We start from the raw sequence: 21,954 nt of genomic DNA, 5'->3' as shown, positions 1-21,954 counted from the left end.
CCTCCTTCATCACGCCTGACGTGAACTGGGCTCCCATGTCTGTTAATATCTCCTTGGGGATACCAACCCTACTGAATATCTCGAACAGAGCTTCGGCAACATATTCCGTCTCTACTCTGGGTAAAGCTACTGCTTCTGGGTATCGTGTTGCATAATCAACCACCGTCAGTATATACCTATTACCCTTGTCTGTGACAGGATACAATGGACCAATCAAATCAACAGCTACCCTCTCAAATGGCACTTCAATTAATGGCATTTGTCCCAGTGGTATTTTCCTTACCTTTCCCTTCGGCATGGTACGTTGACAAATATCACAAGACTGAACATGTCTTCTGACATCACCAATTACTCCTGGCCAATAAAACTGTGAGATTACCCTATCTAGAGTCTTCTTGATTCCAAGATGTCCACCCATCAGTGCTTAATGACATACCTTCATTACCTGTGTGCGCAATCCAACCGGTACTACTGCCTGTACAACTTGTTTACCATTGTCCATTTTATTGGAAGTATGCTTCCTATACAGCATATCATTCTCCACAAAGTAAGAGGAAGTACTATGTCGGGTCTCCCTAATCTTACCTTCTTCCACTAATTTTCTCATTTTGTTCAGACTTGAATCCTGATGTTGTAGGGATACGAACTCACCTCGACTCAGTGTCAACCCAACAGGTTCCAATGTCTTCAAGGGTTCCATGCCTACTTGGCGTACTCTTCTCTGGCTCCTTGTCTCTACAGCACCTACTGTTTTAATGTCCTGCTTATCCCACATCAAGTCTGGATCTCCTGGCTCTCTAACTCCGGGAATATTGCCTAATATTAAGTCACAGATTGGTGTGTCCATACATGCTGCTCTCACCATACCCGTGTAAAAGGGCGTATTTACAGTAATCCATGCTACCGGAAGTGTCAAGATCCTGCTATCTGCTAATTTACAAGATTGTGTTTCTGAAGTCAAACATGCATCTTTTACCATTGACCTCCTCACTATTACACCGTTACATCCCGTGTCTCTAAGCACATCTACTGGAGTGTCGTTTACCTTTCCCTGATAAAATGGCATGCGGTGATCTTTGGTAAGCACACTCCCTGAGGCTACATCTGCGTTAGTAACCTCCTCTGAAGTTGCTGCATCACCATCTAGAACTTCATGTATGCAGGGCTCTACTTTTGTGTTATCTGGATGTATTAGAGACATGTTTGTGTTGTCTTCACTCACCTGGATACTTGCCACTTTAAACTTGGGTTTCTTGCACTGTGCTGCCAAATGCCCAGTTTGATTGCAGTTGTAACATGTCCTTTCCTTAATAGGAACAAATTGTTTGGAACAAGTACCATGTTTACCTGATGCGCTACCCTCGACTATTTTCCCTTTGGAAACCTGCTTGTCAGTTTGACCTGGAATAACTGGTCTATTGTATCTTCCATGACTCGTACCTCTAGCTTCTATAAATTGCTCTGCTAGTCTAGCCATTTCCATCGCGTCTTTTGGCTTTCTCTCTCTCAAGAATATACCCAGATCCCTTCCAGTCACATTCAAAATCTGTTCACGCAGCAGCAAATCTCTCACACCTTCGAACGTCTTTTGTGTACCACTTAGTTCAATCCATCTGTTGAAATAGTTCTCAATTCTAACTACAAATTGTGTGAAAATCTCACCTGTTTCAGTTTTAGCAGTCCTAAATTTCTGATGGAATCCATCCTCAGTCATTTCATAGCGTTTAAGTAATGCAGTTTTAACTGCATTGTAATTTTCAGCCTCAAAGGCATTTAACCGGGAGTATACTTCTAAAGCCTTACCTTTCAGCAGAGTACACAGGTAAGCTGCCCAATGGGACGGGTCCCAGCCTTGCGCTGTAGCTACACGTTCAAACCTTTGCAGATATGCATCAATATTGTCATTGTGGTCGTCAAATGGAGGCATTTTAGGCATCTTGGGAATGGCTGCCGATCTATTCTCTCCTACCTGCCCTTCTTGATTTCCTGCCGCACTCTTTTCTAACTTGGCTAGTTCTATTCTTTCATTTGACTGTATTTTACACTTTTCTTTCTCCAATTCTAATCGTTCTCTCTCTCGTTCCCATTCTAACCTTTCTTTCTCCTTTCTTTCCTCCAGTTCTAACTTTTTAATCTCCCGCTCCCTAGCTCTTTCCTCCCGTTCGAGCCTGTCCTTTTCTTTCTCATTCTCCAACTCCATTTGCTCTTTCACAAACACTCTCAAATCATCTTTCTCATACCCTAAACTCTGACCCAGTTTGATAAGTTTGTCAATGTCCATAATTGTCTGTATGAGGGCAAAGCAGGGTACACAAAAAGTCAAACTGTCTGGAATAAATAGGGATCCTACCAAGAATAAAACCGGAGGTGATTTCCCATATATCCCAATGTTCAAAATGTTCACGACGAACCAATGGCCTTAACTGACCAATAACCACAATACACCCTCCACCCTTGAATTCCAAATCATACACTCAAGGACGCAGAAGTGGTGCCGTATGTTCTAACCCTTCTTTATGGACACAAAGATTCTGCAGCGATATACAATCAACAACGCTACATCAAATGCGCTACAGAACACAACTAGGGTTCCCTTTGATAGTGACAAATAATCTAATTATCCCACCGCTGCCACCAAAATGTCACATACCAAAGTAACCACAACAGAAGAATAGTTTGTTTTGCAAAACTTTATTCCTCCCCTTAAGATATAAGTAACCCCAATACCTATACTAAACTAATTCTACAGGTGCAAATACAACTAACTAATCTAATTACCTAACCTAGCTACATATACAGTTCTGTCTACCACTTATATTGCTAAAGTTCTAATAATACTACTACTACTACTAACTACACTAAAATCCTAATACCCTCACTAATATAGATAATGATTACATATAATCCCAATCAGAAACTAAACAATTGAACTAAATAACAATAAAGGAATTAGCCACTCAGAGAGAACACTTTCTCTTTGCAATGTAATCAGAATGTCAGTGCACTGTGGTTCCACTTGGTGACGTCATGGTATTTGTGTGGTATCCCTCACACCCAGGCGATGGTTTCCCTCACGGAGTTTAAGGGGCCTGTGTAATGGTTGATGGCTGTGCCATCCACATCTCACATTACTAGGAGATACATGCTCCTTGTACAACAGGGAAGACTCTTGTCTGTCTCCTTACAGGCGGAGATAATACCCCTCTCCTTACTTTAAGGATAACCGGCCAGTTCCGGGACACTACAATACAATATAAGTAACTACAGTTACTCAGTAAGACATGTGTCAATGTCTTATACTTTATGCATGTACTTTACTCCGATTTACATATTTGAAAGTGGAACAGTTTTTGTGGAACGATAACATTCAAATTTTGAATGGCTTTGTGGCTATATAGTGTTACAATATGCACATATATCTAGAAATACTACATCAGTAAAACAATTTCTTGCTACATCTACTCAATCAATAAATACAAAAGTAATAATGATAATAAAAACTTACGCCAGCCAGCGTGAGATGCAATCCCATACAAAAGTTGAACCCATACAGGTGAACACAGTGGTGATTCTGGCTGACTGTGCAGATTACTACCCTTCCTCACTATTTATATTGACCTCCCATACCCAAGCTACTCAACACCTCTCTATTGTTTACAAATTAACACCCCAGCTCTCTGGCCATACCTGGTCACGCTTCCCTGAACATAACCCTGTTCCCATAGTATTACCGAACATAATCTAACAACAACTCCCAACAATATATAACACACTCTAACAATACCATACTACATCTATTTACAGTACCATAAACTAATTATATAAACGAAATCATCTGTGATCTTGACACTTAATATTTCAGGAAATTTTTCTCCCCCAATATGATTGTTATTTGTCATCGAAATGATTGCATGAGTTTCCTTATGTACGATAGTCACGCTTAGTTATATGACATAACTTTCGAACAACACAAGCCGCCTTTTCCCTAGTTTTAATGCCACTAAATCTCTCTCTCTCTCGCTCTTTTGTCAAACATCCTCTCTCTCTTCTCTTTGTCGTTGTCTCTCTCGTGGTCTCAACAAAGGTCATGCATAAATATGTATGTAAGAACATCTGGTATTGCGGAGTGCTATACACATCATGTTGACTTTAGTAAGGGAAGAAAAAACAATGTCATATCTCGTGTACAAATACACGTCAATATTGACTCATACCGGACAAGGAAATATGATATGGATACTAAGCGTGTTACGACTGTATAACACATCTGAGAATGATGAATGCATCTGCTCTGTGTCGATGCTTGCTGATACCCACTACATTTTCCCGAACACTGTGTCTCATTAAAGCGATTCATGAACACATACACTTTCATCGTATGACATGGTCACAATCCCATGCAAGTACAGTTGTTTAAGTGTTGTATGGAATAATACTTCACGGCATTCACTGAGAGAAACAACATTCAATCGTGGTATTAATTCATAGTCACTAAACGCCAAGAAGAAACGTTACCCTGAAAATAGGACAATTTAACACTTCTGAAAAAGGTGTACGTCACCATAATATGAATGTTTTTGAAATTGTTTTTTGATTTGCATAAAGCTGTATTGTTCAACTTATAACGTCTAAGATATATTTGATAGTTTTCAGAAATTCAATAGGGTAGGAGGCTAACGTTTCAGTTGACGTTTGGTATACATATGCATTAACACAGCAGATGTGGCGTGTTGCAGTCGGTTGCCGGATTTCTGTTGCCTTGACGGAAATCGCGCAATTACTTATTTGCGCATTCTGTAATCATGCAGCATTTACATGCCTCTTGTCAGCCAATGATGATGTTTTTGTATCACAATATAAACTTTTATTCTGGATACGTTTTTGTCACATTATGAGGATCGGTGTAACCAGATAAGTAATTCTATTTTGAAATCGAAAACTGAGAGTACATCACGTTTTGCTCATAACGGATGCTGAAGCCTGTCAATAATTATACGTCTCCCATTATTGGTGTTAGTAGTTTCAGCTTGTGTTAGATTTTCTTAGTCCAGTGATATCTTCGTGGATAGCGTTTCCGGTAGTTAATTGCGCGTTTCTGGAAACTTCGCATGACTGTGAAGGGGGCAAGATGCCTCTGTGATCCACATTACACTACGGGCACCCGTGAACGGCTACCTCCTCGTGGTGGGTGCTGGGTCACGCCAAGAGCCGTTCAAAGCCCCGTGTGGACCCGGGTCAACTAGGTCCATAGCACCCCATTGCTGGTTGCAAGGAGCAACCGAATTGGGCAACCTGTTTGCCGTGGGTTGCGTCCCGTGTCGGTGGAGGACGGTAGTCTGGTGGTTGAGGGCAGCAGGAGCCTGAACCGTGTTCCTGTTGCCCAACACACCACTTCGGCCCTTACTTCACCTAGACGGGTGGTAGAATCGGCCCGATTCTATCAATCGGCTGGTCACGCCAAGCCCTGTGTGTATGGACTAGACTTATTTGTCATCACACAATTTGGATTTGTTCATGTTAACCATTGGGTCTTGCTGAAATTGTTCATAACAGATGTTTAAACTTTTGAACAATGATGTTTTGCACTTTGCCTAGAGTCCTAAGCCAGAAGGCGGTGGCTCATGGGCCAATCTGGTGGATTTGTTATTTGTAACTCTTCTGCTGGAGTATATCATCCGAGTATCCTTGGTGCTGCAGGCTGGAGATCCGCTTGCTCTAGCATTGTCCCTGTGATACTCCATGGTGGGTGGGGAGCTCGGATGATGAAATGAAAAAACAATAACCATGGCGTATGAAACGCCCTACAAAAAAACAAAACGTCTCCTTGAAGATCATTCTGATACTGACCTTAGACTGTCCAATCCTACTGAATACTGGCCACGTTTTCTAGTTGTTGAGACTGAAGATAGAACACCCTTGAAATTAAACCCTTTTGCTGTGTCGAAGGGTATCCAAGGCATTGCTGGGGACGTAAAAAATATCAGAAGATTACGTTCTGGTGCACTCTTGATTGAGTGTACCAAAAAGCAACAGTCAACAAACCTGTTGAACACTAAGACATATGTCGGCATTCCCGTCACAATCACGGCACACAAAACGCTCAACACGAGTAAGGGAATTGTACGGGACCGCGATAGATTACTCGCTGACATGTCAGAATTAGATATTGCCTCTGAAATGAAAGATCAGGGTGTTCTTTATGTGAAACGATTCTCAACTCGTAAAAATAATGAAACTGTCACAACCAACACTTATCTGTTTTCCTTTTCCCTACCTTCTGCTCCAAGATCACTCAAGGCCGGCTATTGCAATCTAAATGTTGACACGTACATTCCGAATCCTCTCAGATGCTTCAAATGCCAAAAATTCGGACATGGTGTAAATTCTTGTACATTATCCGTTGTGTGTGCTCGCTGTGGTGAAAAGACACACACAACAGAGGATTGTGACAGTTCTGTTACAAAATGCACCAACTGCTCAGGGAATCATCCGTCTTATTCTAAAGAGTGTCCTGTTCAGAAACAGCAACTAGAGTACCTACAGTATCCACTAGCTGTCAGACAAACTTGACTTGGGTCAAAACGGATTCCCCAAACCTTTTCTCACCCGCTACATCTACTCAAACACGAGAATCACTTACTGGTACGTCCCAAATACAATTAGAAACATCCCCTGATCTAGAACCATCTTTTCTGTCATCGACAAAGTCTCAGTAAAATTAAAGGTAAACAGCAAGATTCTTCAAAGAAACTGAGTGGGAGAGCCCCGAAAGGGTCACAAAATAAAATTCAGCTATTCAATAAATACGGATCGCTTGAGGATATGGACGTGTGTGAAAACGTCCATTCTAGGGCTCACAGCTTGTCGCCCACCAAAAAAGTGCGGGGTAGATCCCCAATAAACCCCCCAAAAAGATAGGTTATCAGAATAATCTTTTACAGTGGAATTGTAGAGGTCTAAGGACTAATTTTAATGAGTTGCAGCTCTTAGTCCAGGATTTAACACCATCAGCTTTCTGTCTGCAGGAGACCTATTTAAAACAGACAGATACTTTTGACCTGTGTCATTACAAGGCATATCATTGTTTTTCACCTCCGGGTGACAGGGCCACGGGAGGGTCTTCCATCCTAGTCAAACAGAATATTATCCATAGCCCTGTTTCACTTACTACTGATCTTCAGGCCGTCGCACTGCGACTAACTTTGCATGTTGCATTTACATTATGCTCTCTCTATATTTCTCCGTCATCAACGTTTCACAAAACCGATCTTCAAGTGCTGTATGATCAACTCCCGAAGCCCTGTATCATAATGGGAGATCTGAATGGACACAACCCACTCTGGGGTAGTGTAACTACAAACACTATAGGTAAATTGTTGGAGGACATTTGTTCTGACAATGATTTATGCATTTATAATGATGGTTCCAACACATATTTACACCCTGGGACAGGGACTTATTCTGCTCTCGATTTGTCACTTACAAATTCAGAACTACTAAATGAATTTGAATGGTCAGTCCACGATGACCTCTGTGGAAGTGACCATTTTCCTACTATATTAAAAGCTGTAACTCCATCTGATGTACCTCCATCATCAAGGAGGAATTTTAAAAAGGCTAACTGGACTTTATATGAAACACTGTGTGCTGAAAAACTTCAACCCGAACGTTTTATTGACGCTCCTGATGCTATTCAATGTTTTTCTGAGGCACTGAATTCCATAGCTGATGAGTGTATACCAAAGTCCTCTGCAGCTCCACATATTCGAAAACCATGGTTCAGCGATGACTGCAAACAAGCTAGGAAGGCAAGGAAAAAAGCAGAACATTATTTCCGTCGCCATCCTATGGTACATAATTTAAATAAATTTAAAAATTTAAATGCTAAAGCACGGCGTACTTTTAAACAGAACAAACGCCAATCTTGGCAAAATTATGTATCCAAAATAAATTCTCGGACACCCATGTCCAAGGTATGGAACATGGTCCAGAAAATTAAAGGTAAAGGTACTAAATCTACTGTCCATCATCTTAAACATGGATATCAATTACTTACTGATAAATCAGATATTGCTAATAAACTAGGTGCAACCCTCGCAAAACATTCTTCCTCTTCTAATTATGTACCAAAATTCCAGCAATATCAGAAGCAACAAGAAAAGAAAACTATTACTTTCAATTTAGATAATGGGGAAGATTATAATGAAACATTTTCTATTCATGAACTCCATACTGCTCTTGATCAAGCTCATGACACTGCTACAGGAACTGATAACATACATTATCAACTCCTTAAACACTTACCGGAATCCTGTTTAGAGACGCTCTTATATATTTTTGATGATATTTGGACTTCAGGTAAATTTCCTTCTTCATGGCGTGACGCTATAGTAGTGCCAATACCTAAACCTGGACGTGATCATACGGATCCATCTAATTATCGTCCGATTTCTTTAACTAGCTGTGTTTGCAAGACCATGGAACGCATGATAAATAATCGACTTGTTTGGTACTTGGAAACAAATAACCTTATAACTGTTATACAGTGTGGTTTCCGGAAAAACAGAAGTACTGTCGATCACTTAGTGCGTTTAGAATCATTTGTTAAAAACGCACTAATTAATAAACAACATGCTGTGTCTATCTTTTTTGATCTCGAAAAAGCATATGACACAACCTGGAAATATGGTATTTTACGAGACTTACATGACTTCGGCTTGCGAGGTCGTTTACCTCAATTTATAGCCAACTTTTTAAATGACAGACAGTTTCAAGTTCGAGTGGGTTCTACCCTGTCTGATCATTACAATCAGGATCAGGGTGTTCCACAAGGCAGTATTCTGTCTGTCACACTTTTTAGCATCAAGATAGATAACTTTATCAAAAGTTTTAAACGATTCAATTGATGGATCGTTATTTGTGGATGATTTTAATATTTCTTGTCGTGGGAAAAATATGCATACCATTGCACGGCAACTGCAGCTTTGTTTAAACAAAATAAATAAATGGTGTCTTGAAAACGGCTTTAAATTTTCTAAATCCAAAACAAGTTGTATACATTTTTGCAGCAAATATAAACCACATAAGGACCCTGAACTATCTCTAGATGGCACTCCCATCAAAGTTGTAGAGGAGGCCAAGTTCTTGGGACTTGTTTTTGATTCACATTTGACCTTTTTTGCCACATATTAAATCCCTTCAAACCAAATGCTTGAAGGCACTCGATTTATTAAAGGTTGTTTCTAATTCAAAGTGGGGAGGGGATCAGACTACCCTCCTCCACTTGTATAGATCACTCATCCGCTCAAAACTTGATTATGGCTCAATCGTATACGGTGGAGCCTGTAAAAGCAACCTGAAACTATTAGATTCTGTCCATCACCAATGTCTAAGACTTTGTCTTGGTTCCTTCAGAACTTCACCTATTGACAGTCTCTACGTTGAGGCTGATGAACCATCTCTTGAGCAGCGACGTATTAAGTTAGCTTTACAATACATTACTAAATTATACTCTAATGAATCTAACCCTGCCTATAACTGTGTTTTCAATCCCCTTTACGAGGATGTATACAATAAAAACTCTTCTGTTGTTCCACCTCTAGGACACAGAATTAAACCATTTCTTGCTGCTGCCGGCAATGAGCTGGAAAATATAGCTCCTTCCCGTCTTCTCTCTTCTCCTCCTTGGCAGTTGGTTAGGCCCCAAGTGGACCTAACACTGACCACATTTAAAAAATCAGAAACCAATGAATTACAGTATAAACAAGAATATAATGAATTGAAACATAAATATAGCAGTTATAAATCCTTATTTACAGATGGGTCCAAGGACGGTGGCGCAGTAGCTTGTGCCACTGTCATTGGATCCAGAACAATATCTTCTAGATTACCAGACAACAGTTCTATTTTTACCGCTGAGGCTAACGCCATATTAACAGCTCTTAAATATATTCAAAGACGCCATAAACATAAACAATATATAATCTATTCCGACTCTCTTTCTTGCCTTCAGGCTATTAAAAATCTTTCTTGTAAACATCCACTTTTAATAGAAATTATTGAATTATATAATGATCTTGCTACTGGCCAATACGACATCGTCTTCTGTTGGTTACCCAGCCATGTAGGCATTTCCGGTAACGCAATGGCCGATCTTGCTGCTAAGGCAGCACTCAACAAATCTGTGACACCACTTCTTATTCCTTATTCTGACTACAAGGCTAGCATTAGAGCTTACACTCGTGATCTGATGCAGAAGAAGTGGGACACCCAAGTAGGTATAAATAAACTACATGAAATAAAACCCTACATTGGTTATACATACTTGGGTTGTCAGTCCAGATTTGAAGAAGTCATTTTGCGACGATGTCGTATTGGCCATACAAGATACACTCATGTATACCTTTTAAAAGGTGAGGATCCTCCGTTTTGTATCCCTTGTGATGAGAGAGTCACGGTCAAGCATATTCTGCTTGACTGTGTTGAATTCTCCATCACAAGGGATAAATTTTTCAATGTCAAAACTATCAAGAACCTTTTTAGCACTGTTAGTTGTCATTTAATCATTGGTTTTTAAAAAGAAATTTGGTGGAATTTTGAAAATTATGTTGTGTAAATAGATGCATTTTAATGATTGGTAGTTTGAATTAGTAACTTGAATCGTTGGTGGCAGTACCCTCAAAGGGGGTTGAAGTATTGTAAAATTATTGTCCTCCTGAGAGGTTACGTAAGTCCACAAACATTCACAGTAAATTTAAGTCTACCAGGATTTTAATCGTAGCATTCATGTTCTTTTAATTTCGGCTAACTTTTCATACAATTGCCAGCAGCTGAGGGATGATGTAAATCCAGCTAGGGACCATGCAGGTAGCAGAGGTACTGTAAGTCCCCATGGCCCCTAGTATGGTGATCTACCCTCTGTTGTTGGCGATCTATGGCCTGTTTTTATATTGTACTGTCCAAATAGTGATACTATTATTTTTTAAGTTTCCACACTAGTTGTAATAATAACTGTGATAGTCTAGTGGTTTTACTGTCCTTCGTCGACAGGTCCTTCATAATATGGATATATATTCTTTTTGTCACGTATGTTCTCGTCACGATATGGCTGCAATATTGCCGATGTGACGTTAAATATTAACTCACTCACTCATTACACTAGGACTGTATGCTACAAACGTGGCCACAGTAGCCATTTTCATTGGGGCAAAGTAATCCGTAAGCATTATGTAATGTTATTGAAACGTTTCTTCTCAAGGGTGTTGTCAAGCAAGCCACAGAGACTGTTTGTAAGGCTATGAGAAGAAATTCTAACTCATGCTATAGTAATAAATTCTGCATTGATTATAGGAGCAGATATCCACACTGTATTGCGTAGCGCCGGTTTTGGAGTGAAACGGTATTGTGTTTGGGCGTTTCATCGAGTGATACTTTGCAAACGAGTCGATCTTTCTCTGTTGTGTCCAATCCACCAATCTGGCTATTCATTTAGGTGATGACTTGTTGGCAAGTTTAAGGGTGTACTTTGCACATGAGTCGACCACAGGTGCACACACTCGCAACATTTGCTCTTCGTGCAAGGCATAAAATTGTATTGATACGTGAGACAAATCATGAGCATTACTGATTGATTCAGTTGATTGTATTCTGTACTTTAGAATCCGGTACCCCTTCAAAAAAATTTAAAAGTTGCTGTATTTCTGTAGCATGCTATATTCTGAAGAGTTACCTCCCTTGGGCCATTATAAAATTCATGTTTGTGGCAACTCAGATGTGAGCATGACTTGAACAGGGAAGCAGTTGAATGTCTCTCGTCAATTGGGGACTCTGAGTAGACATCACGTGAGTCAAACCGAGAATTTCACCGTTTCACTGTTGTATTCAAAAGGGACACGTCAGAATATGAGGCAAATTGTGAGGATGGCCACAAAACGAATAGTAATAGGAGAGGGTAAATAGGATGCAAGTTCCTTGGAAGTCATGACTCAGGTAAGCATATTATGTCAAATATCGTCTCCACCCATGGACGAATATCATGATCCTCTTTTCTGAGTGAATATTGTATAACTCTCCAGTCAGCATTGATTAAGCACCTGTATGAAATAGAAGCGTGACCTTCTAAACATATGTTTGGCAACACGTAGACAATCTTCAATTCAGAAATGAAGTAACTATTTGGACAATTTTAGTCATATGATATAAGTGAAGTACAAGTACATTCATATTACCTTCAAAATGTTCTACTACTGTAATTGTGCACAGTGTCAAAAATGTATATTTGAACAACGTCAAGAGTCATTAATTGTGGTTCAGTTGTGCACTTTGCATAAGATGTATGGCACCCGTGTATGGCACCCGTGGCGAGCCACCTCCTCTTGGTGGGTGCTGGGTAACGCCAAGAGCTCGCCGACACCCCCGTAGTGGACCCGGGGGGATATTTGGTACACCAACCCGTTTGCCGTGGGTTGCGTCCCGTGTCGATGAAGGACGGTAGTCTGGTGGTCGAGGGCAGCAGGAGCCTGGAACCGTGCTCCTATTGCTCAACACACCACTTCGGATATTACTTCACCTAGACGGGTGGTAGAATCGGCCCGATTCTATCAATGGTCACGCCAAGCCCTGTGCATGGTGACTGTATTTTGCACATTTTAACTATTATTGGGTATTGGCCGTTTCTACTGTGTTGAGTATTCCATCACAAGGGATGAGTTTTTTAATTCACGAACACTGAAGGGTCTTTTTAATAACACAAGCTCTCATTTAATCATTGCATTTTTAAAAGAATTAGATTTATTGACTGAATTGTAAATAAATATTTTATTATTGGAAGTTTAAATTCATAACTGTGCTTGTTAGTGGCTGTATCCTCAAAGAGGGTTGAAGTACTGTAAAACTATTGTCCCCCGAGAGGGTACGTAAGTCCACAAACATTCAAAGTAAATTCAAAGTTTCCACGTTTTTAATCGTAGCATAAGTGTCTTTTTATTTGCATGGCTAGATTTCCCAAATTGCTGACGGCTGAGGGTATGGTGTAAATCCAGCTAGGGTCCATGCAGGTAGCAAAAGTGTTGTAAGTCCCCATGGTCCCTAGTATGGTGATCTACCTTCAGTTGTTAGCAATCTATAACCCATTGTTATATTGTATTGTCCTCTATAGATAAATTATTTTAGGTGTAGTTACTAGTTTTACATTCATTTCTGTGATATTCTACTGTCCTTTGTTGACAGGTTTTTATAATGTATATATGATCTTTTTCATCGTTGAATGTTCTCGTCACGATATGGCTAAGATATTGCCGATGTGACGTTAAATATGAACTCACTCACTCACTCATTGGCCGTTTCTATGTCAAATATATACACTATTTATTTATTGAACTGCCTAGAGTCTTATGCCAGAAGGCGGTGGCTCATGGGCCAATCTGGCACTATTGACCTCCAGGTTCAAATTGTCATCAAATAAATGTAGGGTCTGAACCAAACTGACTTTTATTTTGTTTGGCAATATTTGCTACCTGTGTTCATATTGCATGAGTATAACATCCTTGTAGCCCTAGTGTTTGTCGTTGGGTTCCACTACAGCACTGTCCTCGTTGACACTCGATGGCGGGTGGGGAGCAGGGATGTCGAATGTTTTACCTTTCAACATGGCTTCCCCTCAAATCACTGGTTTTCGGTACACACCTAAGAGACGGCATATTGATATAGATACTATTTCGTCTTCTGACGATGAAAGCTTGGTCTTAAATGTAGAGTCATGGCCACGATTTCTGATTGTGGAAGTAATTCACAGTCCAGTTTCTCTAAACGCCCCTCTCCAAGCTGTTTCAGTACGTTTGACTCTGAATATTGTTTTCACCTTGTGTTCTTTGTATATCCCACAGTCCTATTCTCTTCACCAGTCTGATCTTCAGGCTCTTTATGACCAACTTCCCAATCCCTGTGTAATAATGGATGATTTGAACGGTCATAACCCACTTTGGGGCGGTAATGACACTAATGGAAAAGGAAAATTACTTGAAGGTTTCTTCTCAAATAACAATTTATGCCTTTTTAACGATGGTACTAAAACCTATCTACACCCTGGAACTGGCTCGTATTCCTGCTTGGACCTATCAGCTGTTGATTCCAGTTTACTAAATGAATTCGAATGGTCAGTTCATGATGACCTTTGTGGTAGCGATCCTACTGTATTCAAGTCAGTTACACCATCTGATGTTCCTCCGTCTTCGAGATGGAATTTTGCTAAAGCAGACTGGGCTCGCTATGAAACTCTTTGTGCAGAAAAGCTAACACCAGATGTTTTCATTGATGTTCCCGACTCTATACAGCTCTTTTCCGATAGGCTTCACAAAATAGCTGATGAATGTATTCCGAAATCCTCTATTATTCCCCACATATGTAAACCTTGGTTTACTGCAGACTGCAAACAAGCTAAGAAGGCACGCAAAAAGGCTGAGCAATATTTCCGTCGTCATCCAATTTTCCATAATTTAAATAAATTTAAAATACTCAATGCAAAAACCCGGCGTACTTTCAAGCAAAACAAGCGTCAATCGTGGCGAAATTATGTTTCGAAGAAAAATTCACGAACGCCAGTGTGAAAGGTATGGAACATTATCCAGAAAATTAAAGGTAAGGGTAGCAAACCAAGCATACACCATCTCAAATGCGGAGATGAACTGCTGACGGATAAATCTGATATCGCAAATAAACTGGGTGAAACACTTGCGAAACATTCTTCCTCAGCTAACTACATTCCTCAATTTCAAACATACCAAAAACAGCAGGAAAAGACAATTCTCAATTTTCATTCAGATAATGGGGAAGATTGTAACGAAATCTTTTCTATTCATGAGCTTCATACTGCTCTTGAACAATCCCATAATACTGCAACAGGAACTGATGGTATACATTATTAGCTCCTAAAACACTTACCAGAGTCCTGTTTAGAGACACTATTGAATATTTTCGATGACATTTGGACATCAGGTAAATTTCCTCCATCCTGGCGTGATGCCATAGTTATACCTATTCCCAAACCTGGACGTGACCATACCGATCCATCAAATTATAGGCCCATTTCATTGACTAGCTGTGTTTGCAAAACCATGGAACGCATGGTCAATAACAGATTAACTTGGTACCTGGAATCTAATAATTTCATCACAAATATCCAATGTCGTTTTCGTAAAACTCGCAGTACCGTTGACCATTTAGTTCGACTGGAGTCATTTGTCAAGAATGCCTTTATCAGCAAGCAACATGCAGTGTCGATCTTTTTCGATTTAGAAAACGTTTATGATACCACCTGGAAGCACGGCATCTTAAAAGACTTACATGACTTTGGTTTACAGGGCCGTATGCCTCAGTTTATATCACACTTTTTAACTGACAGGCAGTTTCAAGTCCGAGTGGATTCTACCCTATCTGATCATTACCATCAGGATCAGGGTGTCCCACAAGGCAGTATTTTGTCAGTCACTTTATTTAGTATCAAGATCAATAGCTTAGCTAAAGTTTTAAATGATTCAGTTCATGGTTCACTTTTTGTGGATGATTTTAATATTTCTTGTCGTGGGAAAAATATGCATTGACCTCATTTAAAAAATCAGACACTAATGAACTACAATATAAACAAGAATGTAATCAATTACATACTAAATGTAAGGCACATAAATCCATATTTACAGATGGGTCCAAGGTCTAGATTGCCATATAACAGCTCTATTTTCACTGCTGAAGCTAACGCCATCTCAGTGGCCCTTAAGTATATCAAAAGACACTATAAACATAAACAGTATATAATCTATTCAGATTTTCTTTCTTGCCTTCAGGCTCTTCAAAATATTTGTTGCAAACATCCACTTTTAATTGAAATTATTGAATTGCATAATGATCTTGCTACTGGCCAATACGACATCGTCTTTTGTTGGTTACCCAGCCACGTGGGCATTTCTGGTAACGCAATGACCGATTTTGCAACCAAGGCAGCACTCAACAAACCTGTGACACCACTGCTTATTCCATACACTGATTATAAAGCTTCCATTAGATCTTATATCCATGATCTGATGCAGAAGAAGTGGGACACCCAAGTGGGTATTAATAAATTACATGCAATAAAAAATTATATTGGTTTTACCTATTTGGGTTGCCAGTCAAGATTTGAAGAGGTCATCATGCGGCGATGTCGTATACTCATGCGGCGATGTCGATATACTCATGAATATTTATAGAAAGGTAAGGATCCTCCATTTTGCATCCCTTGTGATGAAATAATCACACTCATGCATGTCTTGCTTGACTGTATCGAATATTCCATCACAAGGGATAAATATTTCAAATCACCAACTATGAAGGATCTTTTAGTAACATAAATTCTCGTTTAATTTTTGCATTTTTAAAAGAATTGGATTTGCTAACGGATTTGTAAATAGATAAATATTTATGGTTCGAGGTTTAAATTGATAGCAAAGTGGCTGTATCCTCGAGGGGGGTTCAAGTAGTGTAAAATTATTGTCCTCCTGAGAGGGTACGTAAGTCCACAAGCATTCAAACTCTCTGCTATTTTAATCGTAATATATGTGTCCTTTTAAATGCATGGCTAGACGTGCCTAAATTGCTAACAACCGAGGAGATGGTGTAAATCCAGGTAGGAACCATGCAGGTAGCAACAGTACTGTAAGTCCCCATGGTCCCTAGTGTGGTGATCTACCTTCAGTTCTTGGCAATCTATAGTCCATTTTTATATTGTATTGTCCTCTATGATTAAACTGTTTTATAACTACTTACTAGTCTTAGATGGATATCTATGATATATACCAGTGCTTTTACTGTTCTTCGTCAACAGGGTTTTAGTTTCTTATATTCTTTCATTCCACAATGTCGTTCTTACTTGTTCCCGATGTGACGATAAAATTTAACTCACTCACTCACTCCTTGATATATGATCACATGGTAGAAAGTTTACTATGTAGTGTTAGGTGGTCTTTGTTATTAGTTATAAATACCCCCCGACAGACCCTTGTTTCGATTATGTTAGATTCTTGCCTTCACCATCCTTACTTAAGGCATTCCTTCTGGACTCCTGAATTATTTTTCTGCAATAGGACAGTTAATCAGATTTCCTGTACCTATGTCTATGCCCATTACAGTACTTGGATTTGTTTTCCTCTTATAATGTTTTCAGTGCTCTTAAATATCATTGTTGGTCTGCCAATAAACCGAATTGTATTTACCGGGAAGGCTGTCCACACGTCCGAACTCTGAATGTATATATTCATATAACATTGGAAACCACATGAATTGGAAAGATATATGTATCCAAAATGTATACAGATCCCGTCAACTGTTTGAGCATAAATTCACCCTCGAACTAACGGGATGCACTTTCGGAATGCTGTCTTGCAGCAATTGTTACTCCTTGCGCATGCGACAACCTTAGTTGGCTGTATTCCAGCTAAGGGTTAGCAAACTGTGCACTTTAGCCCAAGGTGCTCCATGTCTCTTCAAGTAGCCTGAGGAAAGTTCCGTATGTGCCGTTTGTACAACGTGGATTTGCTTGGCACAACGTACTTCATGTACACGGTCATATCTCCATTCTTTATGGATTGCGATAATCTGTGTATGATATTGGCGACGATCCATTGCACTTTTGTTACATTTTTGGGCGGGTGCACTAAACAATAATGCTGAGCAAATTTTAGCGATTGTCTGTTTGGGTTTACACGTTTGTAGAGTGTTGGTGACATTCTTTAGCACAGTAACGTTTGTAATTTTGAGGTAACGTCCAATATTTAATGGATACATTTCTTTGAGTGTCATTTACAAATAATTCTCATAAGACGAACTATATCACAAAGAATACACAGATCCGGAGAAAAATTATGCTCCGTCATCGGGCTCTTGTTCATTATCAGGTAATGAAGGAGTACCCCAAAACCTTTTTAGATGCTGACATCTTTTTTAGACTACGGCATCATCTACAACAGGTCTATATGTTACGTATTTAATAGTTCATTAGACTACTTTATGTGTCAATTATCCATTCCTAGGATGACAACCAACACAGCAGTGCCCAAGACCTTCCTGTTGCTGACACAATCACTTTACGGTCAGTTCAGTACATTTGGGGAAATCATTTCAGTAAATGACATTTTAACGAGTCCCTTTAAATGAAAATCGATGCAAATGTTATTTTGTATTTACGATACTTGAGTAATACAAAAGGGCTTGACAAACAATCACTAATCCACACTTTTGAAATATTCTCCACAGTATCTGCGTTACTCACCTGCTCACATTCCAACTATCTCGGGTCTTTTGGACAGCTGATATGTGGAGGGGAAGGTCGTGCACACACGTATACTAATCCCAATGGAGATGTCGCTGCTGAATGTGGATTGAAAGATAGATCATGCGACACTCAGGACGTATCAGCGTCTGTCATCAATAACACTCTCTCAGCCCTCAATATATCTCGTGTAGAAACAACAGATGCTGGCGAATGGTCATGTACTGCAGGACTTCATGGTGGCGGCAAGTGTATTCTTACAGTTGTCAGTAAGTATATTGTTACGAGTGTGTATTTTTTGTATATTTTGTTATTAATTAGGTAATAATTATGATGGGTCACATTTTACATAATATACACCTGGAAATTAATCAAGCAACACCCCAATTTTTTCTATTGGAGCAACTTTGAAGTGTTCTGACAATCAAAATATGCCGGGTTGATATAGTTTGACACTTTTTTATTCAACAGACGATCTCTGACAAACAACTTAAAGGGAAAAAGTATCAAGACTTTGCTTTATTGCAACGAAATCCAAATTCTTAAAACTGTCTTAAATTCATGAAAAAATGGACACAATTTACTATTCATCCACAGACGTTGTTGTCAGGTGTATTAACACAAATGTCACATGGAAAGAAAGAACAGTCATCTGAGAGTCTGCACACCGACTTTCATCAATATCTAGTGTGTCCTCCCTGCGCACGCACCACCGATTCCAGACGCCTCCTCATTCCTTGGATGAGTCTCCGGATCTGATTCTGGGGGATCCTGTTCCACTCCTCATGCAGGGCAGCCGTCAATTCGTTGAGATTATGGACTGGTGGGTCTCTCTGCCTCACACGACGGCCAATAAAGTCCCACAAATGTTCAATGGGGTTGAGGTCAGGGCTCATGGCAGGCCATGGAATTCTGTCAATTGCATTTTGCCGCAAAAAATCATTTACAGCATGCGCCCTGTGAGGTCTAGCATTGTCGTCCATAAATATGGGTCTCGTTGCCAGAGGATGGTTCTCAAAATGAGGTACCACAGCCCTGTCAAGAACCTCCTGTTGGTAACGAACACCGTTAAGGTTGCCACGGATGGTAATGATATCCAACTTGCAGTTCATGGAAATGCACCCCCATACCATAACGGAACCTCCCCCAAAGGCCACAGTCTCCTGGATGTTCCGTGGAGCCATTGCTGTGTTCCTCTGCCTCCAGACCCGAGTACGACCGTCCACCATGTGCAGCAAGAACCGGCTCTCATCTGAGAAATGGACCTTCCTCCAAGAGGCAATGTTCCAGTGCAAACGGTCATTACACCAGGCCAGTCGGGCTGCCTTATGGGCTGGAGACAGTCTGGGTCGCTTGATTGGCCTCCTTGCCCGGTATCCTGCAGCTTTCAGACGATTCCGAACAGTCCTGTTCGAGATGGGTCTCCCTGGAAGCCACTCCTGTCTCAACTGAGAGCTCGAGTCGAAGGACCTGCGCCGTACAAGTCTCAGTAAAGCTCTGTCCTCCCGGACTGTGGTCTTCCTGGGTCTTCCTGGTCTAGGCAGGTCTTTAACTTCATTAGTGGCCCGGTATTTTTTCAAAAGTTTTGAAATTATGGAATGATGTCGTCCGATTTGAGTCCCGATTTGTCTTAGAGACATACCAGCATTCCTCATGCCGATTATTTGCCAACGAGTGGCCTCTGATAATTTCCTACGTGCCATGACATTGAAATGAATGAAAAACCGAATGCAATCGACAACCTGCGCTTGTAAACACCCCAGGGAAAAAGTGCATTTTTCGAAAGTTGAGGTTAAAGCAATGCACGTGCGCTGTGCAAGCTTCACGCGCGTCATATCAACCCATGAAAAGCTCATGCTGTATGTCAATACATCAAAATTGAATAATCAATCATCAAAATTACTTCGTTAAACTTTGTTAAGTTTTTATGTGTCTTTGAATTTGGTGTTGCTTAATTAATTTCCATATGTATAGATAATCCGCATTTTTAGAATTCTCGCAGCAGGCTTGTCCGGTAATTATCTGCCCTTGATTTCCTGTTTGTTTACTTCCGGGAGATTGTTTCGAGGGCATTCTACGGCGTTGGCGATGGCCGTAGATGTCCGAACGTTCAGGTAATGACTGAATATATATAAGAAGGCTGGTTGCCGTTTTGCAACACGGACATTCACTGGAGTTTCAGATTTTGAAAAATGTGTTGAATCATTACATTGATGAGGGAGTTTTTGAAGATGATGTTTTGAAAATGGTGCCAGGGGAAGGTTGAAAAATCAACTGAAAATAAAGAAACTTGAAATTCAATTACAAATTCAAAAACAAGAAAATAGAAAAAAAGATGGAAATGAAAACGTTTGAGATGGAGAAGGACACGGAAAGAGAAAGGGAAGGGAAAGGGACAGAGACACAAAGGAATTAGAATTGAAGGAATTGCAAATCGACAAAGGAATTGCAAATCAACAAAGAAACTGCTCTGAAAAAAACTTGAAAACCCTTCTCAACCCAGAGATTCTTCATCATTTGACATTGCAAGGCGTACTAGGCTTGTACCACATTTTAATGAGAACGAGGTAGACAAGTATTTTCTACATTTTGAGAAAGTTGCTGAAAATTTCCAGTGGCCTAGGGAGTAATGGACTATGTTATTGCAAACTGTTTTGAAGGGTAAAGCTCAGTATGCTTATTCAGCTTTGTCAATACAGCAAAGCTCAGATTTTGATCTTGTGAAGAGTACACTTTTGAAAGCTTAAGAGTTAGTACCTGAGGCTTATCGTCAGAAATTCAGAAGTGCTCACAATAGGGATTTTCTATTCTATTTTCAATTCTACCTATTTTGATGGTTTGAGACAGTTAGTGCTGATGGAAGATTCCAAGCACAGTGTTCATGCTGACCTTAAGCCTTATTTGGATGAACAAAAGATTGATGACTTACATAAGGCAGCAATGTTGGCAGATAATTATTGTTTGACTCACAAGAGTTCTTTTAAGTTCTTGTAAGTAATACTAAGTTTTCTGGCCCAAAGGGCTTAAGACTTCAGGACATGCAGGTTACAGTGGTGGTAGAACAGGTTCAAATTCTAGTGGCAAGCAGTCACATACTTTTCAGTCTAAGCCTAAGACTACCAGTGGTTCTGATCCTGTTTGTGCGTATTGTAAGAAGCCAGGTTATTTGATGTCTGCATGTTACAAACTCCAGTTTAGAAATCAGGCTACAGGTTCCCCAAATGCTTTTGTGTCCATCGCACCTACGACTTTCTTTCCAGGTGGTTATGAGGAGAGTTTTGTCTGTGAGAGTATGTCTCCAGATTATGTAGTTCGGAAGGTGTTTTTGCATTTTGTGTATAAAGGTTCTGTGTCACTTATGGGAGATAATTCTACCATTTAGCCCATTATTATCTTGAGGGATACTGGAGCTCTTCAATCTCTGATTTTGAGGGATATTTTGCCTTTTTCTGATGAGTCTTCAGCTAGCTCGGATGTTTTGCTTCAGGGTATAGGTAGCATTTCTTCTGCTCCTCTCCATTTTGTGAATTTGACCTCAGAATTGATTTCAGCTGAGGTGAAAGTTGGTGTTCTTGACTCTCTCCCAGTTCCGGGTGTTGATTTGTTGAGCGGTAATGATCTTATGGGGTCAAAAGTTGGCGCTGATCCAATTGTCACTG

At 40.0% G+C, this 21,954-nt stretch overlaps 1 protein-coding gene across 1 annotated transcript in view; it reads left to right on the top strand.

Moving 5' to 3' along the window:
* The first annotated feature begins 18,057 nt into the window (after positions 1–18,057).
* The window catches only part of LOC137288273 (uncharacterized), a 90,099-nt gene continuing 86,202 nt past the window's right edge, over positions 18,058–21,954 (top strand). Inside the window, exons 1-2 of the mRNA XM_067820778.1 lie at positions 18,058–18,115; positions 18,280–18,564. Of these exons, the coding sequence (XP_067676879.1) occupies positions 18,058–18,115; positions 18,280–18,564 (343 nt within the window). The remainder of the gene's footprint in view (positions 18,116–18,279; positions 18,565–21,954) is intronic.

This window comes from Haliotis asinina, chromosome 1 (genome assembly GCF_037392515.1).
Source record: "Haliotis asinina isolate JCU_RB_2024 chromosome 1, JCU_Hal_asi_v2, whole genome shotgun sequence".
Taxonomy (NCBI): Eukaryota; Metazoa; Mollusca; class Gastropoda; order Lepetellida; family Haliotidae; genus Haliotis; species Haliotis asinina.
The sequence above is the reverse complement of the archived record's forward strand: the minus strand, read 5'-3'. Positions and strand labels throughout refer to the sequence as shown.